At 39.9% G+C, this 27657-nt stretch overlaps 2 protein-coding genes across 6 annotated transcripts in view; one reads left to right on the forward strand and one right to left on the reverse strand.

Moving 5' to 3' along the window:
* Nucleotides 1-3002: 3002 nt before the first annotated feature.
* LOC121321252 (rho guanine nucleotide exchange factor 17-like) lies at nt 3003-8090 on the reverse strand. Its single transcript, XM_041260153.1, has one exon. It carries the CDS (start codon nt 7350-7352, stop codon nt 3003-3005), a length of 4350 nt encoding a protein of 1449 aa, XP_041116087.1. The 5' UTR covers nt 7353-8090.
* Nucleotides 8091-11045: 2955 nt separating this feature from the next.
* The window catches only part of LOC121320362 (arf-GAP with Rho-GAP domain, ANK repeat and PH domain-containing protein 1), a 34983-nt gene continuing 18371 nt past the window's right edge, over nt 11046-27657 (forward strand). Inside the window, exons 1-3 of one of the 5 annotated variants that reach the window (XM_041258600.1) lie at nt 11047-11483; nt 12154-12192; nt 23272-24076. In XM_041258600.1, the coding sequence (XP_041114534.1) occupies nt 23379-24076 (698 nt within the window). In that variant the 5' untranslated portion in view covers nt 11047-11483; nt 12154-12192; nt 23272-23378. Of the gene's footprint in view, nt 11484-12153; nt 12193-17622; nt 17821-23271; nt 24077-27657 lie in introns of those variants that run through there. The other 4 variants (XM_041258601.1, XM_041258598.1, XM_041258599.1 and 1 more) reach the window with 4 other exon arrangements.

Genomic DNA, 27657 nt, shown 5'->3' on the forward strand with positions numbered 1-27657 from the left:
AGGGAAAGACTTAAAATAAATAGAATACATAAATATAATTGCCGCAAGATGGTTCTAAAACATTAATACAACCCCCCCCCCCCCCCCCCCCTTCCCTTAACCAGCTCTTGGAAGATTTCAACTGCTGTTGTGTGGAGTTCTGTTAAATTTACCCCAAATTGCTGATTTTAATCCATTGTTTTATACTTGTTACAAAAGGAGTGTGATTGTATTCATTATAAAAAGGTCAAATGAAAGATACTACATAAGAATGTAGGGCCCTAACCACAATTAGAAAACGATACTGTTTAGTACCATTATCCAATCAGCTTCCAGCAGACTTCTTAGTCAGTAGTTGCCCACTGTTGCATTACAGCATCAGCTGTAAATAAAATTTAAAAACCCTATGTGCAAGTAACAGCTTTTTCATTTCGACTTGCCGTAATGAAAGCTCACATTTACTGCACAGCGAATACTAACACCCAATGTATTTTATTATCCACTGAAATATCCAATCAGTGCTGTGCCTCAGAATCAGCCAATCAATACTGTGCAACTACAAAAGCAACCAGGCACGTCATCTGGACTGGAGCTCAACATCTTTCAGTTATCTGACAGATAAACTATAAACAACTAACAAATAAAAAGTTATTTGTTCAATAGAGTTATTTGCTTTTTTCTCAGCAGAAGAGTACCCAACCAATCACTTCAAATTCAAGGTAGATCTAGGGTTTAAAATGTTATGTTAGAGAAAATAATGAGAAGAACTGCTTTCTAATAGCGATGGTGCCTTCTCGATGAAGGCTCTACCATGTGGTAGTGGATCTTGACGTTCGTTTACCCCCTCACGTTCGGCTCGGGATGCATAACTCCTTTGGCGGAACTAACATGCGGCAGAACCTTCATTGACGGGAGCTATCGCTTAAAATATATATTTTCTTTTTGTTCAAATAAAACTTTTCAAGACTGTCACAGGGATAGAAAGAAGACTCCCATCGCATAGATGTTTTGATTCAGTCCTGGTTTTGCGATGAGTTTCTTAAAACATACCTGAGCTTGTTACCTATACACTGTGGCTATGCACTAAACATGGGAATTGGTGAAACCGCTATGCAATAGGATTCTTATTTCCATCCCTGTCATCAAGAGTTTCACGAATATCAGCTTAACTTTTATTGTATTAACATGAAAGTGTTAGACTTACTAGCTTGTTTCCAAAACTGATATCTGCTCCTAACAAACCTTTGCCTTCCTATTTTGACACTAAACAGAGTAAATAGTATGGGCTCAGACACCACACATTACGACAGCAAATATAGTTGGACTTTGTTTCTATAGTGTGCAACTTCTTAAGCCGTTAATAAGCATTTTTCAGGGGGAAATACTACTACTGTTACTGCTACTATGAATACTATTACTTGTGGCTTCCAGTAATGTTAGTGCTTTGCCAACATTAAGTGGTTCAGTAATGTTCACTAGCAGAAACGGGTAGCACAAAAATTACATTCATTTTCTTACCACTAGACTACTATTATTGGCCAGGGCTGGCTGTATTGTGAAATCCAGCTCTGTGCTGTCTATATTCTGTATTTATTTATTTATTTATTTATTTAACTCCTTCCTGCTGGATTTAACTGTCACCTGGCCAAGAGGGTTGTCACACTACATCCCGGAAAGTGATGTTAAATAATATCTCTGGTTAATATCATCACGTGGGTCGAGGATTTGTAAAGTGAGCAGCAGTTTGTGACTGGGGGAAAGGATGGAACACACGTCAAAGTGTTTACTTTCAATTAGTCATACAGTACGCACTTCACCACAATCCAGGCTATTGCACATGTGCACAGTCTTCTTTAGCAGCATTATCAGTACATTGCACAGCTTGATTCCATTCCTCCCGGCATAGTTTAAAAAACAGCTGCGTAAAAAGTAAACCACACAAACCTTTGATCGATGTATTGAAGTAATGCATAAAAAGATACTAGTTCTGCATCAAAGTATTGTTACTCAGGCAAAAGCCTCTATAATCATGCATTTCATGGACTCAAGAAACTAACACGTTTTTACAGCAGTTCAAAATATACAGCCTAAACTATTAACTCTCAGTCAATTGCACTTAAACTAACTGTTATTATATGTATTCAATATACAGCACCGCTGCATTACAGCTACCAGAAACATGCCTACATTTTATTAGAAGTTAATAACTTTGGTACTATAATCCAGTTTATTGAGCCATGCAGGAGGAACAACTAGAAAGATGAAATAATCAGTGCAAACAACTGCGGGACTGCAGTGAAAACAGTCATTTCACATTCAAATCTACTGCTGACAGAAAAACAAAAAAAGTAACATGCCACCTACTTTCACAGGGGTACAAAGACTTCACTATGAGTGTTATTGGTAACCCTATCCATCTCACATCAGTTGTTTTTGCCTTGGCATTCCAGAAAGGGGTTTGGGGAATTTAGACACTGCGTTGATTAAACCACCAGATCCGAAAAATAAACTGTGGTGTTGGCAAAGTGTATTCATAATAAACAGTAAAGAGAGAACAGATTCATACAGTGATAAGCCATTGAGTCATCATGATGTCATTCTTTCGCCAGATAGTGGACAGTCTCCATCTGCACTGCTTATAGAAACCAGCTGTAGATGAAAAGCCCAAATTCTTCGAAATCATAAAATGTCTTATTTATTAGGCTAAAATACAACTTCTATCCACTGGTTAGCCATATCAACAATACATGCCAGCGTCTGTTATCTGGGTTTGAAGCCAGCCAGGCAAGAATATTTTAACTCACCGCTTACCATGAATGCAATTAACAAGTGTGTTAAAGTGTTTAACAGAAATGCCCCGACGACCAGCATTTGTAATAATACAGATCTGTCCAGTGCCTTGGTTTGAGTCAAGAAACGTGCAAGTTGAAACCTTTACAGTCCTTTTCTCACAGCTAATCATTTTTAGCACAATATAATGAGTACACATAATCGTGAGGCTTGCGTTTAGTGCTCTGCGCTCATTACTCAACCTGATTCCAAATCTTTAAATTATCCATACTGAATAAAATAATAATTACAAAAACAATCTTCTCACTCACCACTTGGGGCTTGCTTTTGTTGGCTGTGGGGTTCAGTTCTTCGCTGGGCTTCTGCAGTAACTTAGGCTCTGCTGTAGTTGGAGTGACAGGTGTAGACCTTGAAGTATCCGTGGCAGCAGGCAGTGGCGAGTCGCCGGAATTCAGCGCCAACATGTACTGCTTGGTAACGTCCTCCAAAGACGGAGCCTGGACGATGTGGAACGGTTTCTGGGGTTGCCTAGAAGGTTCAGGGGCAGTTATGTGAACTGGATGGCTTTGAGACAAGTGGGATTCGGGGGTCATGATGGGGATAAAGGTGGCAGGCTCGCTAGCATGCCTCACATGCTTGGAGGCAGGCCTGGGCTTGTCGGGTTGATGGTGCCCAGTTTCAGCTAATTGCTGCTGCTGCTCTTTCCCCTCCTGATGCGTGGCACGGTTGTTGCGCTTCTTGTTGCTGCGTCTCATCATGCGGGGTGACAGGACTTCAGCCAGCTTTGGGTCGAAAGGAAAGCCAGAGGCCCCTTCCAGTGCATCCTGTTCCAGGTATGAGGGCAGCACATGTTCAGATTGGGAGCAAGGTTTCCTGTCTTGTCTGCCAAGCTCCTCCAGCTCTCCCACCTCATCCCACTGTTCTGAGAGAATGGGTTCGCTGCTGGATGGCAGAATGGCTTGCTCCATTTCGTTGATGGGTTCGCTTGGGCCTTTAAATCCAGGAGTGTCCGACTCCCCACGGCGACTGGGATCGCTAAAGGATTTCTTCTTGACCATCTTCCCATTGCCCTTCTCGTCAATCAGCTTATCCATGGCCCCTGGCTCGCTAACTATGCTCTGAATTACTGTATTGTAATCCTTCAGGCCATCGCTACAAACAGACAGGTCGCTGGCTGCACTTCCTGTGCACTCATACAAATCAGTTGCAGAAAATTCAGGGATTCCACTCTTGGAGTTCAGAGAGCCCAGTAAGTTGCTGTCCACTGAAAAGTTATTGTTATCTTCTGAGATTAAGCACCTCCTGTGTGGCATGGGGTCGCTAAGGGACCTGAAAGTTTCTCCGCTTGATTCACCGTTGCTTCCATTACTGGAATCTGACCCATTGTTGCCTGCAGATGAAAATGTCCTCCTTCTACGAATTGCACTTGGGGTTGAAGGGGCTTCCAGTGGCCCTTGGCTAGCACTTTTACTGCAAGGTGTCTCCCCTGCTATTGCCATGTTCTCATTGTCTGTCCTGACTGCTGGCACGGATGGAGGGGGGTTTCCTCCAGGTTGTAGATCAGACTGGTCCTCTCTTTGAAGGGCACTGCTGGGCTGTTTCCACACTGTCAACGGCTGCCCCAAAATGTCCTTGCCCAAAGCACTGCCACATGGACCCATCTCAGGCTCAGTCACGATTCCTTCATCAGTCAAACTTGACTCGTGGCCAGAGAGTTCATCCACTGATTTCCCACAGGACAAGTTTTCTTCAGATTCCCCTTTCCTTAAGCATTTCTCACTTTCTCTTTTTTCCACCAAAAATGCTGCACCAATCTCCTTCTGCAGCTGTCCATCAGCTTCCTCAATCTCTCTGAAACTTTCACCTTCCTTGTAATCCATTCCATAGCTATACTCCTCCCGAGTCCCAATCTGGCTAATATCTTTAAACACTTGTCTGGCTTCTTGGATATACTGGTCCTGTGTTTGGTAGGGCAGCGTGCCGTCATCATCTCTTTGACCCACATCACTTTCCACTTCCCTGTCTGATATGGCAGCATCGCCGTCCCCCATGCTAGACAGCATCAGCTCAGAGGAGCTTGGCTTCACTGTTTCCCTGTCTGATCTCCCCACTGGCTTTTCAGAATAAGTAAATGACTTGGCCCGCCTTAGTGTGGCTGTCAGGTCTTTAAGAGACGGGCGACCATGAGGAGACAGGTGATAAGAGCTCTTTGGGGTTCCCCTGGTTCTATACGTCGGTGAATGAGCTAACATGTTCTGATAACTGTCTCGATAGTTGCCACCACTTGTGTCAACACCTCTGCCCTTTTTTCGCACTCTCAGCTCTGAAAGGTCGGTTTTGAGGAAACTAAGTAATGTCATTGTCTCTGATGCAATGTCAGGATTCGACATAGACATCCTGTGCTTCGACTTGTCACTCACAAGTACGTGATGGTGGTGGCTTCTGCTTTCTGCTGAATAGTCAGGTTTGCCTTGAACATTACCAAACGGCAGATTCGGACGAACTCGCCCCTGGGGTCTGGAAATAATGTCACAGTGGCTGAAGCTGGGATAGCGGTACAAGGTAAAATTGCCGTGGAAGCTTTTAGAAGTAGTCACAGCAGAGCTGGTGGTACGCTGGTCTTCTTCTTTAAGCGTCTCTGTGCTAGAATGCCTGCTGCTGTTTCTAGAACCGCATGGGCTGTCCAAAAATGAAGGAATATTGACTTTGGCAATGCGGGAGACCCCTGGGATGGGCGAATCCCTTGAAGATCCATGGAAAGAACCTGCAGGGCTGATGCCACCTTCGGACACACCCCTGTGATGCCTTTTATAGCTCTCAGCATCTCCAGAACGTTGGGAGAGGTTACTGCTTTCCAGGGAGGGGCAAGGTCTGCGCTCCCGAGGTGGTGAGGTAAAAGAAGTGGCATGGTCTGCCCCCATAGTGGCATTGTACATGGATCTGGATCTCTCACTATCTTTGCACTGCAAATAGTCCAAGTCATAGGGGCGCTGGCGTCTCTCTAAGGGCTCCATCACTGGTCCATCATCGCTGTCATCAGACTCCCCATTATCTCTGCTCCCCAACACATTCTTCTTCTTTTTCCTGAGGGATCTCCGCCTGATGTTGTCCCTGTTGTGGGCTACTGGCAGCGAGCTGTCCTCCTCGCTGCCAGAAGACCTCCCGAGGGACCTGGCCCGGGAGCCATTCTTGCTAACACTACTATACAGAAACGGGAAGCTGCCTTTGCTGTAGGAATCGTCCTCCTCACTGGAGCTAACTTTACTGCTGGCAGGAGCAGGGGGGGCAGGGGGTGGCTTGGAAGAACTATGCAAAGAATGTAAACTATCTGATTGCTGTCTTGCCTCTTGTTTGTGTTGCAGACCAAAGGAAAGCGAGTGCATTTTCAGGGAAAACGGAACAGAGCTGCTCCTGGGCGGTGGTGTTGGGGGAGGGGGCTTTGGGTCACTATTTAACTTTCCAGTCCAATGATCTACATTCATGTCAGGACTCCTAGTTCTGTATCCTTCAGGTGACTGCTGGCTGCGGTGGGGAACTGCATTGGAAAGGGGGGTGGTAGCGGCGTCCATCTCCAAATGTCTTGCCTCCTTGCTGCTTTGAAATGTTTGTTTTGTTTCCATGCAGCACAGGTTACTATCATGGTCAGCTGCATGCCAATGTTTTGGCGGTGTCTCTTTTATATCTGCAAGCCCACTCTCTTTTAAAATAGCAACATGCTGACTCACAGACTTAAGATCATCAGCGTGTGATGTAGACCTGTGTTGTTTCCTATGGCCGTCCCCAAACAATTTGCGCATTTTTGTAACACTTGGCCAGTATGTCATTTCAGCACAGGTACAGTCTGCTGTTGAACTAGTGTTTGGCTGCGGCTTGCAACCGAGAGTCCCAGCAACAAAAACATCGTCTTCTGTGTTTACAGCCCCAATGAAACCAACAGAAGTAGTTTGCAAAGAGTCTTTCTTACCTGCGTCTTTGGTGGTTAAAGCGGCAGTTCTAGTAGCAACAGTCTCACTTTGAACTTGTTCAATCCCCGGGGTTGTAATCGAATCACAAATGGAATGTTTTTGTTCCTGAGCGTTGCACGCAGAAGTCTCTAATAAATCTTCACCAGAGACCAGCAAAGCTGCTTTCCCCTCCTGCTGCTTCTGTGGAGGTAGCCCCTCATCACAAGCTGTATTTCTTTGCTGAATTGTGTATTTCGGGACCCCGGCAGCAGTCTTACTAATGCTGGTAGCAGCTGACGTGCCCGTCCTTTCTCTTCTTATACCAGTAAAGCGCTCAGAAAGCTGGCGTATTGAAGGCGAAATGCAATGAGGAGTGCTTTTCTTAAAACCTGTGGTTGAAACGCTAGCGGCTGAGATTTTGGAAACTTTTCTTGACACACTGACGAAACGCGTAGCCAAGGGCTGCACTTTCTCTGCTGCTGTTGCTGTAGGGGGATGGGCGCAGCTCGGTAAACCTTTTGATTTGTGTTGTTCATTCTCTGAAGTCAGACTCGTTTTATTTGCGCTCCAGCTTTCCAGTTTTTTAAAAGAAACGCTTCGATACACAGTCGCCTTTTTCTCCGGCTCCATTCCCGCCATTGTATGTCCTTTTATCTGCGTTTTTCCAATTTTTTTTTTATTTCACTGACCCAATCTTTTCTTTCATTGTAATCCATAAAAGCGATAGCTTTAATCCCCCATCTTCTGTTTTCTGCATACACTTCCAAACAAAAAAAAAAGTACTTACCACAGAACCTGAGATAATTAAACGATAATCCAAGCAAGCAAACACTGCATTCTGACCTCTGCTGGACTTTTCCCCTGCATTTGTTAGTGTTAGCCTTCCATCCATGCACAGAGAAAAAAAGCTTCAAACTTTTGCCAAACTTTTCTCCCAGTTTCTTCAGCTCAGGAACCAGTCCATCGACTGTTACAATGGACGCATATGCCAATTTTCAATCCCGCAACGATTTATTTTTTTTTTCAAACACACTTCTTCCAATTTCTATTGTAATGTCGCCCGGGTGTGTATTGTTTTCTTGTCATAATTGAGATTTGCGTGACTTTTGTCTTTTTTTTTTTTTTTTTTTTTTTTACATGCAAACAATCCGTGCCAAGGTGGGCGGGGATAAAGGGAAAAGAGGGTAGGTTTAGCCCCTTAGGTACGGGAGACTTTCCCTTTTTGGCTGTTAAATCTGTACAACGATAATACAAAACGTTCAATTATGTACATGGGATGTTACGCCTCGAAAAGGAAAATAGTTAATTTGGGGGCTGCAATAAAGCAAGACACATTGTCGTTCTCTTACTCGCGCACTTTTCTGCTGTTTGATGCAGTGTCCCTCCGTCAAGCCTTTTTCATTTATTTATTTATTTATTTATTTATTTATTTATTTATTTTATATTGTAAGATGATTTCCGGGTGACTTGAATGCGTTCTTTCATTGCTTACCGTTTTCTTTAACTCAACCACAAGGTAGACCCTATTGTCTTTCCTGTTTGTTTGTATTCACTGTTTGTTTGTATTCTGCTGCAAGTGTAGCTTTTCTTCCTAATACTTGAAGGGGGGGGGGGCGTGCATTGTATCTGCAATCGTACAATTGTTATTTTTCATGATGAGAAAAAAAAAAAAAAACTTCAGTTGTGAATGGACGTGGACATGAAAGCATTTTGAAAAGCATCAAGTTATTTAAAAAAAAAAACTGGGCTCAGAACTCTTAAAAGTGACACATATGGCCATTTCCAATCACGCAAAGATTATTTCAAACACATTTCTTTATTGGCTTTAATGGCTTAATTGAGGGAGTACACGTGTGGCGCATTTTATACTTTTTTTTTTTTCTTCAGTCTATCTTGACCCACTGTAACTGTAGAGGCTAGTTTTAACTGAAGTGCAATATCGCCCTCTAGTAACAAGACAAAATGACTTCCTTTGAAGGACGTTGCTGGAGCTAGGCTGTGGTATGTTTAAGTTGTGTTTATTTTAGACCATGCCTGTATTTGTAGAATTATTATTTATTCTTCAAATACAATGGTGCCCATAATAAATAAATAAATAAATAAAAATGAAACGCCTTTTCTCAGCTCAGTTCAGGAGCGTATTATTATTATTATTATTATTATTATTATTATTATTATTATTATTATTATTATTATTATTATTACCAGCAAAACAAAGTGTCCATAAGTGCCAGATAACTAGATGATCCTGGTCCTACATTTCACTTACTACTTTCAGTTTGCCATCATTCTAAATGGTTCTGTGTTTTTTGACTCCAGTGAGTTTATCTGGCTTCTAGACTTCCTCGTTAAATTCAAATCATGTGACAATGTGACTTTTCAACTCTGCTAGACACACTTACTTTACTGTACACACACAGAGAAAGCAGATGGGACTGACAGAGTTAAAAGGTTACATGCTTCGAACGGAGTTTACTCCCGGCAATTAGGATTTCTCCAGACAGTAATTTCCAATTGTAAATAACTAAATGTGGGAGCACTCAGAATGACGGCAAACACAATGAAATAATGTACAAAATAAATAAAATGTCATTTTGAAGCAACTTACTCGTTATTCAAAATGTACAGAAAATGTTTAAATGTATGAATGTCCTTACCAGGTGATTTTCAATGGCTATGCAGTGGAACTACCAAGTCAGTGCAGTAGTATGTGTATACATATTTACAGAGCCAGTGAAATGTGGGATTACAACCAGAAAAGCCGCGCAAGACTTGTCATACACTGCACCGTGTCCCATGATGCAGTATCAACACATTCCCATTAATCACGGAGTACAGTATGTGCACTAGAAGCCGAGATCCGATACGGTATCAAGCTTCTCAGGTTAATGTGGATGAAGGGATCTATTTTTGGAAATGCAGTTTAACAGGAACATGCCTTTGAAAAATGCATGACAGAGACGGAGAGGGGAGGAGTGATTGGAGAGAGAAACAGAGGTCATGCTTGCAAAATGCATATTTTTAACTTATTTTCAAGTAAAAGCCCGATATGTCCGATGTGATAACCAGGGGCGTTTTCTTTTCCAGGCTGACACTAAATTGACGCGTCCAAGATCGAACATTTGGGGCAGTACATTCTCCCAAGCACTTGAATATGGACCAGAAAGCTGATACCACTAGAGGGAGCCATGATGCAACCTTTGTGAACAACAGGGATTATTTGTGACATGTTTTAGGCAGGGTGATCAATGAAAACAATTTAAACTGTAACCTCTTAATCCTATAGCGGTAAACCAGAGCCTAACCCGGCAGACACACGCGCAGGGCAGGACTACACCGTGGACGGGATGCCAGTCCATCACAGGGGCAATTTAGAGACCCACGCGAACACGGGGAGAACATGCAAACCCCATACAGACAAACTAAATATTTTGGCACAGAAGCTGATTGGCATGGAGACTAGCATGCTTCATGTAATCTCAATGTCTTTTGGATTTATTGAATTCTGGAGAGGTCACTTTTTCAACCCATGGGAAAGTTTTCTACTATGATAAGAAAACTGCAGTCAGTGCCTGTGATGCTGTGGCTGGAATTCCTTTTTTATTGTGGGGTAGAGTCAGAGGGCACTAGAGACCACTTGACTATGGACTGATATTGGGCAACAGCATAAACTTGGTTTGGTCATGTGACCCTCAATTAGCCAGTTGGAGATTATTTTATCAAATCTATTATACCCTTTAAATAGTATTCTTCTATAGCAAAAAGAGATCATTACCCAGTAACACATTGTTTTCAATGGCATTTATGAATGTGAACAATAAATTGATCTTAAATATAGTGATACAGCATTTGATTGCATTTCAGAAAGTAATTGCAGTAGCCAGACTACATATGCAACATTTTAATAACATCCTGTTATATATTATTCATAGAAATGTTTTAGAAATGTAGATATATTTATGACATGACACATAATATTTATTTTTGATGATACCGGCATTGACTGAACTGGAAGCTTCATAGACAAAATGAAAGACTGAAAACATTATTTTGTGGAACTCACTATCCCAAAAGGTATATTCTTCCATAAAGGGTTGCTAACAATAGATGCAGCAAGCATTATTATTGGGGGCATTCTTTCCTCAACATATATATTTTTTTTTGTAGGTGGCGTTAAATGTTTTCTAGAATAGCACTAGAGACATGACATTAGTTTGTAGGTACGGTTAATTTTGGAGTTCAAAGCATTTTCTAACCCGCCGCCAATTACCGACACAATCTTTCCGAGGGGCGGTGTTACTTTGTTTTTTTAGGACGCTGGTCCTTCCGCTGGTATTGGGATTCAGGCCAGCGTAATATCGCTGTCTATCTTTCAGTTTAAACATTACGTGGTACACGAACTCTGCAGTCTAAAGATCGAACAATGGAGCTATCACTGCCAAAATATACAAAAACACATTTGCTTAAATACTTTGTAATATCAAAATACATCAATTTTATTTTGTAGAAAACGACACTTCTTCACCCTTAAGAAGAACCGGGAGGAGTCGAAGATTTCCGAAAAAAAAAAAAAAAAAAGTTTATTATCCAATCACGTGACGGCGCGGCGGAAGTTTTGGGATTTCTTTTCTCTTAATGACCGTATGTTATTTTTGGAAAACAAACGTAAGAAAATCAAAGTGCAGAGCAAGCAGTCGGTAGAGAAGCGCGTCTAACTAAGAGCCGACAGTAGGAATATCAAAAGAAAGTACCCGTTTTACCGAGGATAAGGTAAGAGTGAAAACGCAATTAAAAAAAAAAGAGAGAAAAAGGAAACTTTTAAATAATGGCAGTGATTCTCGTCGGAATTTCAATATTTATGTGCCACAAGAGGCTTATTTGTTTAAAGTAACAGATCATTCAATAAAAAAAAGTAATAAAAAAAAAGATTCGTGTTCATTTTTTACGTTAAATGAAAATTATGTATTTATAACTATATTATGTATATATTATGTATTATATAACACACGCACACACACAATTACAGTTTCTGCGCACAGATCTGAATAGTCTGTTTTGTGTACAGTGTAAATGCTGTTGCATTGTGGTACATTGTTACATTTTGCCAGTCTGGGAGTTTGTTTTGGGACATTCCGAGATGCTGGTGGCACTAGTCTCAGGCAGTTGTGTAAAATACTCTCTATTTACATTTGTAATCGCATAATGTATAGCTATACCGAAGTGTGTTGGAGTGGATTACTGTACTCGCTGGCCACCACGTTAATAGCTTTTAATTATTTTCTACTTTAAATCTTAATATAAAATACTCGTTTTCATGGCCCTTTCTGTTACAGAAAGTAGTTGCGCATAAATCGACTGAAATGTTTGATTTACATGCTAGTTTAACTCTTGCAGTTTTTGTGTTTTGTGTTGTTAGTTTTTTCTTTATTTTTTACTACAGTTCCACGGTATCGGTGTCGATTTAAGTAAACGCTATACTGTAAGTATACACGTACAGCACACAACCTGTCTGTGTATTTCAACATATAGGTATAAACCAGGCCTTTATTATTACATCACATTACATATCAGAAATATTTCCTTTAAGACTTATATGTAGGTAACTTTGTAAAGATACTAGACCTTGACCACTATTCTGACTGAGCGGCCCCCTGCAGTTAACTCACTTTGCCGAATAGCTGTGGTGCCTGACAGGCAGTTGTTTTGATGGTGTCAGCAACGCCTTTCTTAAAATCCATCGTGTTATACTGAGTAGTATATGTAGTTGTGAGGCAGCGATATTGCTCACAGAGCACTGGGATTTCGGGGGATGAGATACAGTAAAGCAGTGTGTAGGGCTATAAAAAATGGACCTGAGGGATTGGTCTTTAATGCTGCATTTAACCTGGGGTTAAGATGTCAGAGAGGCCCTTTCTTCAGTAGCCCGTTCTGCTTCAATGCTGTTGGCTTGTTTCGAAGATAATTCTACAGACTGTATGTAGCAAGTGCAGTGAGTCAGAGACCTGTGCCTGGAAAATGGCAGATTTAAGCATGTTTTGAAACTTGTAGCACCATGTGAAGGATTGAGTCAGTGCGGGGAGAAGATTATTCATGTTCATGATGATGTGAGAACTGTATGGACATTTCAGATACATTAAATAAATCACAATAGACGACCAGTGCTGAGGCTTTGTTTCTCTCAGTGATAATGTTGTTTACCAGCTGATTTCAGTCAAAGTTCAGACAACTTGTTATGGGGGTACAGGAGCCAGAGTAATAGTAAAACATGTCAATCAATTGTATTATATATACAGTCAGCACTCACATATCAGACCCTATAAAATTTTGACTTCAGTGACGGTTGAACGTGTGTGACACATGTCTGATTATTTCATTTTGGCCCGTTCCAACCCTTTCAGGGAAAACAAAAAATATACAATATCAAAAATACATAGCTGAAAGGACTGTGTTTTAAAATAATTAGGCTTCCATTTAGATGTACTGTATTGCTTTTGTTGGTACAGTACTTTTCAACAGAAGTAGTATTTTAATTCAGAACGATATGATTCTGAAAATATCACTTGACAAAAATAGAGACAACATGTTAACTGTAATACAGTACATACTTTTAAATCCGGTCAATATTGTAGTGGTAAAATTTCCCATTAATGACCTAACAGCAAAAAAACATCTAAATGTTATCCATGCACAGAACTGCGTAAAACGTAAAAGGCAATGCAGTTTAGCAAAACCAACAACAGTTTCCAGAATTAAAACAGTATCCCAGGTCAATATTGAAATATAGTGCTCGATAAGGCCCTAACGTCACAGTTCACTTGCAAATGAAAATACGCAAAAGCAACTAAAGATCACAGATAAAAAAAAATAAATATATCACAGTATCTAGAACTGTTTCATGATTAACTGTTACATTACCTAAGCTTGTCTCTTTTGCTTTGTTTTAGCTGCATTTAGCTGTATCTGGATATCGGATGTCCGAGTGCTGACTGTAGTATAATTGCTTGTCTGTGCAAATTATTTTGTCAACAGTAAAAATACAAGGCACAAAGATAGGTCTAATGTGAAATTGAATATAATACAGTTCAAGTATTAAAAACTACTATAATTTTGTTAATTAAGTTATTTCAGATATGATTTAGGTTCAGAAGTAAGCAATGGCAGACAGTGACTTTTAAAGCACTGGCTGTTAAGGTTTTAATTCTGGACTCATTTCTCTGATCTGTTTGACATGTTACTCAGCGTCTTATTTCTCAAGATCATTTCATTTGTACATTCCCACACTGGTGGGGCTGGTAGAAGGAACTAATAAATGTAGCTTTTTGAAGGCAGTGTTATCTTAGCTGTGACCCTGTGCAGCAGTAAAGACACTGACTCACTCCCTCGAGTGGCTGTCAGTTACCCAGCACACTGATTCCTCACATTTTCCAGGCTCAGGTCTGTGACTCAGTGCTGCAGGCTGATAAAATGCCCATTTTCATACAGTAGGAACTTGTGGGTCTGTTAACATGAGTGCGACGAATGGGAGCAGCCGAGCCCTTCAAATGGGTGCTGGGGAGACTGTCTGTTACCCCAGGTCAGGGGGCACAGCAAGTTCATCACATGAGCTTTTGAGGGGTTTCTGTTGGTTTACCACCTCAGGAATGTTCCAGCTCATGGAGGGAGGAGGTCACCTGGAAGATGTTTATGGAATAACCCAGCTGGGGGCTTTCCTAATTAACCACTCGGTCCTGAACACTGTGTTTTGGGAGATTATGCCGGTTGATTGACGCCTTTTCTGAGTTCACAGCCCTTATTCTGGGTTAAAGATTCGTGACACTGTGGTCCCCAGTTGCAGTTTCATCCAACTAGTGAGACAACCAGCAGTGCTGTACATGATTGACTTCTACTCATTTACAGCCAGTCCACAATGGGTGACACGTCGTATGCAGTATATCACATGACATGTTACAGCCCCAATGGCTTCAGTGAGAAACTTGCTTTATTTGACACAATTAATGTGTATGTGTTCAGAATAAAATATTTTGCACTTGAATGTCTGCAGTTACAGTAATTTGCATTTTTCTAATAACATGTATGCCACAGTTTTCTCAAACCCTGCAACTCGGTTCTAGCCACCAGGCCACGCTGCTTTTTGAACTAAGGTACAGCAAGTGATTTACTGGTATAGTCTGCAAACTCAGCAGGTTGTTTTTTTTTCAAAGATTGCAATAAAATTATTTTAATCGTAATCTCTTAATCTCCACCAGTTTGCTCTAAACGGTTTGCCGCCCCACATCCACATGTACTTTCTTGACACTTATTTTTAAACTTGACAGAATGTTGGTTTCTAATCTGCTTACATATCAAGGTGTCACATTTTGTGAAAGCTTTGAAGATAAATAAAGATGAGAAACGCTGGTGCATGAGGGTCTTGTTTGTAGCTTTGGATCTAGTGCCAGCAAGCTTTCTAGGGCCAAAGTAACATTTCAGTAAGAAAGTTACGGTATTTAAATAACTTTTATTTATTTATTGTTTTTGCCGCTAGTAAAACTATTCATATTAGACTTGATGAATGTATGAAAAATTAGAATTTGCAACTTTATATAACTTTATACAACTTTATACTGATTACTAAGGAATTAAGTGTTCAGTTGTTTCATTTCTATTTTTTTTTTTTTTTTCAGCGTAATCAAAATGCTTTTGTTTGTACTGGAGCAAAGTCTAACAAGAAAAATGATTAACGGAAAGCAGTCCAGTAATCAGAAGCAACATCAGTTACCATGGTTGCAGACACTTGGCACTAACTGCAATGTGGACTAAAACACAACTGTGGTTTAAGGGTAGTTAAGTTATAGTACAAAACATCCTGTCCATTTACAGTGCATCTGGGCCACTAATATGGTAAAGATAATTAGCTAGAGGATAGGTGGCTAAATGTCACAACATTGAGAATGTATGGGTGTCAGGAGAATGTGTGATGTGTGTTTTGCAGAAGTTCCTTTTTTTTTTTTTTTTGTAAGACAAGCTCTTTAATTGGCCGAGAGACTGTCTTCTTTTGAAAGCCTTGCTGGTGGCAGTACTGCCTTCTGCGGGGTTTGTTTGCTGTGGTGTTTTTTCGGACTTGCTTGTGCAAACGGGAGGGGGAGGTGGGGGGGTGCAGAAATGTGTTGCTAGGCTGTGGGTTCTCTTGTTGATTGTTTGCCCTGTTTGTGTGCTGGAGAATGCTCTGTTGTTCTCAAGCACACAGAAAGATGATTATAGCAGGGGACAGGCAGACCTCTGAACACAGTGACTTCACGGATCAAAGTTTAGTCAGCAGACAGAAATGTAAAGAAACTGGTGGTGTTTGGGAGGCAGAGGAGGTCACGTTATGTACATGCGAGTTGCTTGTTCACGTGGAATAAATTCACAATAAATGTCATTTGCACGCATAGTTGCAGTCGTTGTGAAAATGTGTGTGTGTTTTGAATATGTTTATACACCGGTCATTTTGAAATAACTAAAGTTGTGGTATAGATGTTTGCTGTTTTAGAAATTATGTGTCCAGTACCCAGTATATGTTTCTGATTTTACTTTTCTGCTTTGGCCAGTAACATGAGGTGAGGCTGGGTTTAAAAATGTGCGTCTCCCTGGCAACCAAGGAGGTACAGTACCTCACCTCCTCTGTGAGTTGTGATATCTTCTGTGGTTTGTGATGTGTGTATCATTCTTTTAAAATAAAATAAAAGAAATGAACATTTACACAGCAGATTAGGTTTTGAAAGTTTTCACAGCAGATACATTTTCAAAAGGCAGTAAAATGTAAAAAAACGTCAGTAGACCAAACCATGTTTATATGCATTATACAAAGTTGTTACTTCATTCACTAAAAGCTGTGCCTTAGCTGTAATGTTTTCTGGCTCTGACTGGACAGTCTGCTAGCTAACGATCGGAAGTAGGTAGTGTTTAATGCATGTGGGAGAGAAACCTATAGTGGTGCAACATTGTTTAAATTACATTTTAAAAATCCTTTTTTTTGGCAGCAGGTGTTTGTAAAAGGACCGTCCACAGGTCACAGCACTTTTGTCCATGCTCCATGTTCTTACCTGAGCTTACAGTGCTTTACACTGAAAGATGCACCCTTTCTGACTTTCAGTTTTTGTAGTAAGTGGAGGTCCATTTACACTCGCTAGACTTTTGATCTACACATATTAAAAATACAGGCTAGCTACCTCCTGTTCTGAATCCAAAGGCGCTTTGGTTGGCTTAATTTTTTTTTTTTTTCATATGCAGGAACATTGGTTGTGTACAAGAAAGATTTGGACGCTACCCACTCATTGCATTCCCAGAGGACTTAATATTGCTTTAAAAAAAAACCTTTGCTATCGAGTGTTATCAGTCTACAACGCCTTGCCCCCCCCCCCCCCCCCCTCCCAAACCCACGCTTGTTCAGTCAGCTATAAACTTGTACAAATTTGCATCTGTGTAAATAAGAATGAATCTAATGCAGGTGCTATATCCTTCATTCAGCACTTATATTAAAGCAAGCGCAGAAGCAGTTCCTAATCTTGTAAATTTAGTTGCAGGAAGGCGGTGTATAAATATTGCCCCGAGTAGTTTCTTGCTAGTTTTATTGCAGTTACAAGTATTTAATTGCTCACTGAAATTTCTGTAATAAGAGGGTCAAAGCAAGCCAGATTATAAAAAGCTTATAAGAGGATATCAAACTGGGATGCAGAAGCACTAGTGAATATACATGATTAAATCAGGAAGTACAGTAAAATTCATTGCAGCAGCCAAGCCACAGTGTTGCACACACTCTGGGTTGTTTTAAGGTGGAATGATGTGGTAACAAACTGCTTGGTGCCTCCTTAAGTGTGTCTGCTTTCTTGCTTATCAAGTTGCAGTGGTGTTGACACACATACGGGCACACACACATTTCTTTTTTGTTTATTTTTCAAGTTCCTGTAAAATCAAAATCAGGAAGTTCTAATTGATTAATAGTATCAATCTTTCAATGGGAAAAGGGTGAGAGAGAGGAGACCTGCTGTCAAACTGTCTGAAGAAGGACAGTTGGAACTGCCAGTAAATCTTGTTGGTTAATATAAATGCCATCCACTGACAGCCAAGGGCTTTCAGCTGCTGTAAGGTAATGTGGTGGCTTGCTTTGTGCCTTAGTTATATACAGGAATTAACAAAAAAAGGTATTGGATTTAAAGTTTGTGCTTACAAGTCTCAGCACCAAAGAAACACTGTTCACCAATAATTGGGTAGAACAATCTTTTATTCAAGCCATAATGTTTTTGCTGGATTGAGTGTAGAATGAATATCTACTTTGGCATTAGTTTGTATGTGTGTGTGTGTTTATAGAGGGATAATCTATGTGTATCCGCCGCATATCTGCGTGTGTGTATGTATAGACTTGTACGTATGGATGTATGCCTTTTTGTGTTTAGAGAGAACTACAGAGACAATGTTAACCTAATTTTTTTATAGCTAATAACTGTACTTGTATGTAAATGAATTGTTAGCTTAAAGGTTTTACTGTCCCAGAGTAAAGACGTTTTTTACTTTTCCCAAATAAAATAAATTTAAGTTGCAATGGTAATTCACAATAAGGTCTTGTGAAATGTTGTAATGCCCATTGCAGTTTGTGTTGTATGTAATACACCATGTACCAGATATTACACAATGTGATGGAAACATATTGAAAATTGCAATATGCACTGGAAAATGTAATGGGGGAGGGGGGGGGGGAGACACTGTCAAAAAATGGCCGTGCTGTTCTGTATTTGAAGCAGGTGGATGTGTGACTTGAGTGAGTAATCTCAGTGTTGGTAAGAAGGGAAATGAAAATTTCTGTGCATGAGCTGACCTATTCAGAGCATTGCAATAAGAGGAACACGTGTAAGAATGGGAGAATAACAACCCCATTTGGAAATGATTTCAAACATATACCCCAACCAAGTATTATAACAGATTTCTTCACAAATATAGTTAGGAGCTGCTACTTGTTTGCACAGAGTACATTTTTACAGTAGCGTTGGCATTCATGCCATAATCATAAGGGAAAATGTTGTGATAACTGTTTTGTGATAAGATAATAATTTGGCTTGTGATATTGTTCATGTTAATATGTTAATACCGAAAGAGGCTCAAATGCTGTGTCTTGTGTCTGTAACAGACTAGTAACTCAAGAAATGTCTACTGCACTGTGGTAAAGACAGGAATGATACTAGGGAGGGCTTACTAAAGGCTCTGAAAAAGCAACTGCATTCCTCCTACATGCTGCTACTTCTGTTTTTGCCAAAGCAGGTGGACGGCAAGTTTGGGTATTTTTTTTGTTTGTTTGTTTTTGTGAGCCATGCTAGCCTGCCCACTTGGGTGCCCCTTGCCCGAAGGTTTTTTTCTTCTTAAGGCCTTGTCACACACACACACAAGTTATTACAGCTTGAGGCTGGCATCGAAGGGGCATGCTGGGCTGTGTGAATTGCCTATGCTGGCACAGAGCTGACATATTTTAGGAGGGCTCTGAAGCACCTCACGAAGTAGTTCAGATACAGCTCAGACCTGACTTCACTGCCAGTGTGAAGAGCTCTGCTGGCACTGTAGTGGGTGTGGATTAAAAAGCATGCCACGTGACGTTATACCAGGAGTACTGTACAGCTAGGTTTTACATTGGCTTCAGAATGTACTAATTTTGCTTCATGAAGCTGATTGAAACCTGCTGAATAGGGTTACGGTAAGATATTGAATTGCACACCGCTTTGTAGTTTCCATGTAGTTAATGAGAAACTGACAACAGATTGAAAAAGTTGACATTTCGAAATCTAATGTGAAATACTGTGCTACTCTTATGGCTTCCTGTAGACTCTTGCGATATCATTTAGCAGTTTTTGATTTACATGCTGTTAAGTAAAATACCAAAGTTATGCTCATATATATGTTTTTTTTTTAAATTATGTTTGAATCCTAAGATTCTAGGTGATGCAAACTTTTGGCCATGGATGTACATGTAAAGGATATGTCATGAAAACCGTGACAGACTGTATTTCTGTCATGGGCAGAAGCCGCAATAACATAAAAATACCGCATGTCATGTTTTTTCATGACACTTCTTTTCAAGATTTTGTTAAAGTGGTTTCTGTAGCCATGAGAATGATCTGTTCACTGACAGGTTTGAAAGCTGATCACTCATGATCTCTGTGGCTGTGTGAAAGGATTATGACGGTGTGCGAATGGGTCTTTTTAAGAATTTGAGGAGTCTCTGAGATGGTTCAGTACTGATGTTCGTGTGTGCTCTAGCTAGCAGTGTGATCTGGTGGTTAGAGCTGAATACTGCGAGACACTTTGGCATTGTGTCCTGAGTCGAGGGTCTGCAAGGTGGGGTGGTTTTGTGGTTTGAGCTGAATTGTAGTAAACAGCAGGTTTAGCCAATTGGTTTACTTGTGACTCCTGTTGTCACCTCTGTTTTTAGCTTGCTACTGCTATGCACAAGCAAATTCTATTCTTTTTTCCTACTGGAACTTTAATAATACTAGGGTAGTCTCTCTCTTATTATGTTAATTACTTTTGTACCTGCTTTTTAATATAAAAAGGCATTTTATATTACCAAAGAATCCACTTACGTTGTATCAGCCATCTATTTTTAGGGGTGATTCTGAGATAACCAGATAGGCTTTTACTTCGTACATGTTTGCAAATCCATGATAATTCATTGTTGAGGACAGAACATTTAGATTTTGGCCACTCCATTTAACATCAGGGTAAAACTGAGAACGGGGTAGTAAGTGTTATTTCCTAATTGCTTACGATTATACTGTAAATACAGTATAATCGTGAATCTCGAAAAACTACTCACTTCTAAATCTTTTGTAGTCATTTTTGTATTACTTTAGTATAAATACATGTTAATTTGGATTCATATGTTGTTTTTTTCTGACTTTATGTGAACGAAAAGACATACATTTGCCCGTTTTCCCATTGGAAGTAGTGATATTTTGAAATATTACTGTCCTGGTCACAAAAGCAAAGTTTGTGGGTAGTAATAGCCATTTTCTATACTTTTGAGGCATACGCAATTAGGAAATAACACTTACTACCCAGGAACAAAAAAAAAAAATTGTTACACAGTGTAATGTATTTTTAGTGGTTTGTAAACGCTGCAGAAAAACACAAAAGACACTTCTGTATATTATACACCCTTCTCAGACACACACCTTGAAAAATGACAGAAATCCGAGGTGTCGCATTTGTTTTTATTCTTCCTGTCTGTTCTGCTCAAACAGCTCTGCTCTGTCAGTGACACTCCTCTAAATCACTGCATGAAGAACAGAAAAAAAAAAAGTGCTCTGGCTTTTCTGTTCCTTACCACATCATGGATCGTTATTGCTGTGTGACCTGTTTGACAGTGTGGACAATACTCATTACATATCAGTGCACTAGAGCAGATATTTTGAAAAGAGCTTTGAAACATGAGTTTAAAGTATAAAAAGTTGTCAGGATGTTAACACTGAAAAGGAAAATTACAGGTACGTTATTTAAACAGGACGTGCAGCGCTGTATGTTATTCAGAGCCCCACTACTTACTCTTTAAAGGAAAACACTCTTCACAGTTGTACATGGTTTGTAGGCCATTACTACAAAACAACTATTACTTTCTTACAAACCTTACTGGCAGTCTTAATTTTGATGTGTTATGTTCCACAAGGTTACACAGTCAGCAATACACATTTAATTAAAATTAATACACATTTAATTAATATTAAATTACTTTTAATATTACTGGAGACTTTAATATTACCAAGTAGAGGCAGAGATGATTAGAATCTGATAATAGGACATCCAGCCCAGTATTAAAATTTGTTACACTTCAGAAGTGTTAGAAAATTAAAGGGTGTAATGAACCACTACTTCCTTTACTCAGTCCTTTGGCTTTGCTCTATTGAAATTGTAGAGCTGTGAAACCGAAAACATAATATACTGACAGTATTTAAAATTTCAGATTCCATTGTTGGAGTGGAAATAATTGGGTCTTTTGCATTATCATAGATATTGGGGCATTTACAGCACATCAAATACTCTCCACAAAAGTTGCAAACTTCTGCAGGCTGAATCTCTAGTGACCTTTCTGCGAGCAGAGTTTGAGGTTTCCAATTAAGCCTAACCTGACTGTTACCATGCTCCTCGTCAAGTCAATGAGATTCTTCCATGTTCCCATTATTGTAGCAGAACAACTGCACACAACTAACGCTCTGCTTATGTGCATCTAGTGTGTCGCACCTAATATTGCGTGACTGGCATGCTGGAAGACCAGGGGGGTTTCTAATTTAACTTTCATTTTCAATTATTTTTTTTCATTCACTGTAGAACTCAATTGCCATGTGAGTTTTTGGGGTGGGGGTGTCAGATCACATGGGGCTTTCTTCCCTCTTTCATCTAACATAGTAACTGAGCTGACTACCGGAAGGGTCGCAGCACAATTGCCACTAGTGAATGGTAAGAGCACCTTTACTATTCAGGGTTATTAGATACTGTATGAGGATGCAGATTTTCAAAGCAGTTATCTAACTTGAAACAACAAATGAGTTGGTTCATGAGGAGCTGTTGCAATTGTGAAAAATGGAGGCACCAATGGCAAAATAATAGACTTGTGAAATGGTTATTTAAAGATGTAGAACGGCTGAATGCAGGCTTAAATCTGTCCTGTTATCAGCTGAGTCATTTGAGCACAGAGCTGCTGGGAAGTTGGAAACAGCTGAATTAAGAAATAAGACAATTTCTGTGTACAGCTCTGGCCAGAAGTTTTGCATCACCTAGAATTTTAGACACAATTGAAAAAAAAAAAAAAAAAAAAACAAATTGTCCATACAGCTTTTTGATATTTTATTTAACATTGTGTAAGCAAAGTCATAATAGTAGTACAGTATTTAATGTGAGATTTTCGAAATGCATTCATTAAGGGGAAACTACAAAGCGGTGTGTTCAGTATGTTAACGTAACATTATTCAGCAGGTTTCATTCCACTTCATGAAGCAAAATGTTAATTCTGTGTGGTGATGCACAACTTTTGGCCATATCTGTAGCGTATAGTATTTCTCAGAGCTGAAAGGAAGCAAAAGAGTTTCAAGCTGTTTTCATTTCTTACACTGCACTTATAGTACTTCCTCTTTTTGCCTAAATAGGGTTATTTCTTATCTGTAGTGATTAAAGTACATGAGAACCTGAGCGTTAAAAACACACCAGGAAAGGATGGTGTTCACAAGTCTGAAACTGTGACATTTATTTTCAGTGATGTTAATGTATGTGTACTGTATTCATAAAAACATTTAATCTGAGGAACAGGGATGCTTTTGATTTTGTTTCCAGTTAAAACAGTTTCATTCCTCCTTGACATTGCACTTGCTTCAAAATAGGGCCCCATATGTACTGTCAAAGATTGACAAAATCTACACACACTGCCACTGTGGGGTTATCCTCATGTGGATTTAGTGTTAATGTAATATATTGGGCTAAAAATGCCGGTCGGTTTCTACGAAATTCTCCCCCCAGCCCACCCAAATATGTAAACACCAGTTTTAACTTGTGTCTTTTTCTCTAGGGTTCCTTAAACCCCTGGGCTGGAGAAACTAATTTTGGAAACGGCCATGAACTAGCACAGCTATCCTAAAACCAGAGGAAGCTCCTTCTGTCCCCTCAGGTTGCGCCATGTCTTCTGAGGAGTCCTCTCTCCCAGTCTCTGAATGGCTCACAGTGCTGCGTCTGAGCCAGTACATCAGCTCCTTTGAGAGGTTTGGCTATGCGCTCGTCTCGGACTGCCGGGGGGTTACCAACGAGGAGCTTCACCGTGCAGGAGTGGTCCTCCCAGGTCACCAAAAGCGAATCCTGACTAGCCTTGACAAAATCTTTTCAGAAGAACCACAAAACCAGAAGCCAGTCCCCAAAAAGAGGAACATATTCTGCAGCCTATCGCCCAGAAATGACTCCCAGGATGCTTTGCCGATGGATGGTGACACGATGGAGGCTGGTAGCCCCAAAACTAATGACTCTCTCATCCATGACAAGGTCCCCCCTCCCATTCCACCCAGGGTGACACCCAATCGGCCACCTATCAAATTCACTCCTGCTGTAGCCACTGGGCATCTCCAATGCCCCGATACACTGCCCTTGGAGGCCACAACTTCAGAACAGCAACTCCTGAAGAAATGCACGCCCTCCCCAGTTTCTGAGGAGTTTCATCTTTATGAGCAGTGTTCCCCGGACCAGACGAGCAAAGTTGTGCCACCGCTGCCAGCAAAACGTTATATCATGGGTGCAAAAGAGACTCAGGCCCCACCACCACTGCCAAAGCGTCCACCAGTGGCGCCACCAAGATCTGTGCTGTCCAGTGATTTCCCTTCTCTAAGGTAAGCAATGAGGAGAGTCACTGTGATTAATGCTGGCCTTTTATATAGTGCAACCCAGAGAGCCACATAGCAACGCTTATATGTATTGGGTGGCAATCTGGCTGTGGGGGTCTGATTTATACGCAAGGTGTATTTTATTATTCGTTAATTACAATTCATGCAGGGTGCCCATTGTGATTAAGCGGATTACCTTTAACAAAACTATATACACCAAAATAAATAATAACTTGCATGCAGTGTTTGTATGAAAGCTTTTATGATGACTTTGTTAAATGTGTATGATGCAATAATGGACACCTTTTTCCTCTGTGGTTTCCAGGACCTACATACACCCCTATACTCGAATATAGAGATTGAAATGAATAAGGTCTGTGTTCGAAGGTTCGTTTGCTGGCTGGGAATTCGAAAGTAGTTTTCAGCCTTCGAAGGTTCGACAGGTGACATTCACGCGCTGTTTTTTTTTTTTTTTTCTCTGTTAACAGAAACCGTTTGACAATGTGTAAATACTATAAATCACACATTAAATGTCACTTGCATGCACAAATCGGTCTTTTGATTTGTGCATATTACGTAAACAGAAGTTGTTGTATTAAATTCCACTACCGCATCGTTATATGTAGCAACTCTGTATGGTGCCGCTGCTGTGTATGGAGCAGGGTACAGTATGCCAAAGCACTAGGAGGTGCCTATAGCGGTTGTAGTGCTTCAGTACAATATGTACTGAATACCTCATGTACAAGACAGTGTAAGAGAAGTGCTGTGGTAGAATATGTTTGAAACATACAAAATATACGCTAACACTAATCATTTTAATTTTGAAAACTGAGCACCGTCCGCCCTCCCCCCTGTAGCTCATGTTATCCGGGGGCAGAACTTTCATTTCTTCATTTCCCATTTCGACAGCAAAGCGTTGTATAGCATTAGCTGTAGTGAAAGAAATGTCTCGAAACCCCTCTGCTGTTCGGGATTTTTTGTTAAATGCCCAGATGACCAAAAAAAAAAAAGGTTGAATGTAAACTGTGCAAGCAACTGTTGGAGGCACAACCAAACTCCGGGGTCACTTGACAAGCGTAAGTTCATATTATTATTAGTATTATTGTTAATATTTTTAATAGTAGTGAAATGTGACTGTGACTTATAACCTGCTTGGAATGGTGACTGTTAAATAAAACTTTGTTTGGTCTGCTGCAGTTGGTGCTGCAATGCAAGCTTACTGTCTATATCACAAGCAGCATCAATTACGTGTAAATAAACAACATTTTTATTTTTATTTAAATTATAAAAACATGATTACTGTTCTATATAACATATTTTTCACTACATGTGAATGTTGTATTCCATTTATATGGACTTCCTGTAAAATAAGATTTTCAATTAAATATAAACAAGTAGCTATGGTGATGTCACCAGTACATTATGCAAATGAGTACCATCGAAGCTTCGAACCTTCCTCCGACTGTGTTCTGAACCTTCGAAGGTCAAAATGTACCCTTTGTCTTTTTTGTGTGTTTCTCAAAGGTGAGCCACAGTCAGTCTTCCTTCACAATGGCGCCATCTAGGTGGCAGAGCAGCTTAAGAATAATAATATAATATCTTTATTTTTATGTAGCGCCTTTCATAGTGGATCACCATCACCATCACAGTGAACTGTGCATTATATGCAGAGTCACTAACAATAGGACATTGATTTACCATCTCATCTGCAGGATGGAGCACACAGGTTAAGTGACTTGCTCAGTCTGTGGCAGAGGTGGGATTTGAACCAGTGACCTTCTGACCTTCTTAAACTTTGTAACCAGCTGGAAGTCAAACTCCACTGTTGCTGCAGTGTAAATAACCCAGAAAGAGATTTCCCGTAGCTCATTGCTTTTACTAGAAATTAGATTTTATTTCTGGACTAGTAGTTACAAAAGGACAACAGATCTTGCAATAAAGGGCTTGACCTCATACTGTCACAGGAAATTTAATCACCGCAATAGTCATTTTCCATGTTGAATTATGTGATTTACGGTTTTCAGCTATTTTTGAGTTTTATGTAAATATTTTTTTCAGGGCTTTCGCTTTTTATGTACTGTAAGAAATTATTGTTTTCGGTTACTTTCCAAAATTCTTGTTTTTTTTTCTGTCACAATATGTATAGTAACTTGACAGTACTTGCACACTTCAATTGTACCTTCTTTCCTTTGCTGTCACCCACAATGAAATCCTTATGGTCACAAGCTTATTTTTCTGGGTTTTTTGTGTTTCTACGCACTTTTTTTGCATTTCGGCACAATTTGTAATCCTGTTTTAAATGCCACAAGTGTGTACATCCTCCCTATCAAACGGTAATATAGCTTTAAATCTCGCAAGCAAGAACAATGCTCTGTTTCTAGTTGTAATCTCATTTTAAATCTCGCAAACGTGTTACAATCCTCTAATAGAAATGTAGGAATTTGCTGCCACTCAGTAGTTGTGGTGGGTTTAAAGTATTCAGAACGAATTAATGCCAGATATAAGTCAGGAAGGAGGGGCATTGCCCAGGCTCCAGACTGCGACTAAAATGGTTGCAAATGTGACAACAAAAAAGTTTTGACAACTGTTTTTCTGGCTGCCTCTCCCTTTTAATGATGTCAGTCTGTATAAAACTGAATTGCAAGAAGGGTGATAACAATTTGTTCAAATACAAATGCTTGTAAGTTCAGAGAGGTATTAACACCAGCAGAATAGAAGAACCTGTTTCTTGTCATGATGGTGACCGAACGTGTGTGAATACTGTTGTGTCAAAATGTAGCTTAAAATGAACAGTTGAATGTAAGAAATATAGAACAACAACAGAAAACCAAACTAAAAATACACTTAAGGTTTGTGCATTGCACATGTGCCATTTAACAAAATGCTCTGGCAACTTAAAATAATGAAAAAAGGGCTGTAATGCAGCAAAAAGCTCAACGATTAAAAAAAGGAAGTGAAAAGGTTACCGTGCCAAGTTGAACAAAGTGAACTCCGATAAACCAATGTTATCTTTTTCTCGTCAAGTCGTAGAGTGCCTAAATAAATCAACATTATTCTTTTTCGTCTGTTGCATCTTGCATTCAGAAGTTTATGGATGATTTAATTGCACAAGTTTCCCCAGTTAGATGATGAGCAAACCAATATCTCTCGAGTCAATGTAAACCAGTATGTAGCGTGAGTTTTCTTCTAAAGCAGGGTCCATTGTTGTAGGGAAAACCAAGTTTATTTCTGAAACAAATTTTTTTTTCAACGTGAAAGCAGTACGCACAGATACTTGGGAGTGTATTTAAGAAGTGTACTGCTGTGGAAATTAAAAATGTAATGTACTACAGCAGTACTGGATTGCCATTAACTAAATTTAGCTCTGACTATGCTAATAAAAAAAAAAAAATATCTAAAATATATGACAATGTGCTTGCTGTGGTGTGTTTAATATCATAAATATAGCAGAATGAACTCTCTGCAATTTAAACTTGTTTTTACTGAAAGATTAACCGTATGCAATCATAAGAGCTGTCTGTGTTGCATGCTGTCAGATCACTAACAGCATGCAACATGCTATTTACCATATTCTAACTGTACACAAT

Source organism: Polyodon spathula, chromosome 9, assembly GCF_017654505.1.
Source record: "Polyodon spathula isolate WHYD16114869_AA chromosome 9, ASM1765450v1, whole genome shotgun sequence".
In the NCBI taxonomy this organism is placed as follows: domain Eukaryota; kingdom Metazoa; phylum Chordata; class Actinopteri; order Acipenseriformes; family Polyodontidae; genus Polyodon; species Polyodon spathula.

Bases quoted from the DNA above. Each gene is read 5' to 3' on its own strand.
- LOC121321252 (XM_041260153.1), bottom strand. From the start codon at position 7,352: ATGGCGGGAATGGAGCCGGAGAAAAAGGCGACTGTGTATCGAAGCGTT.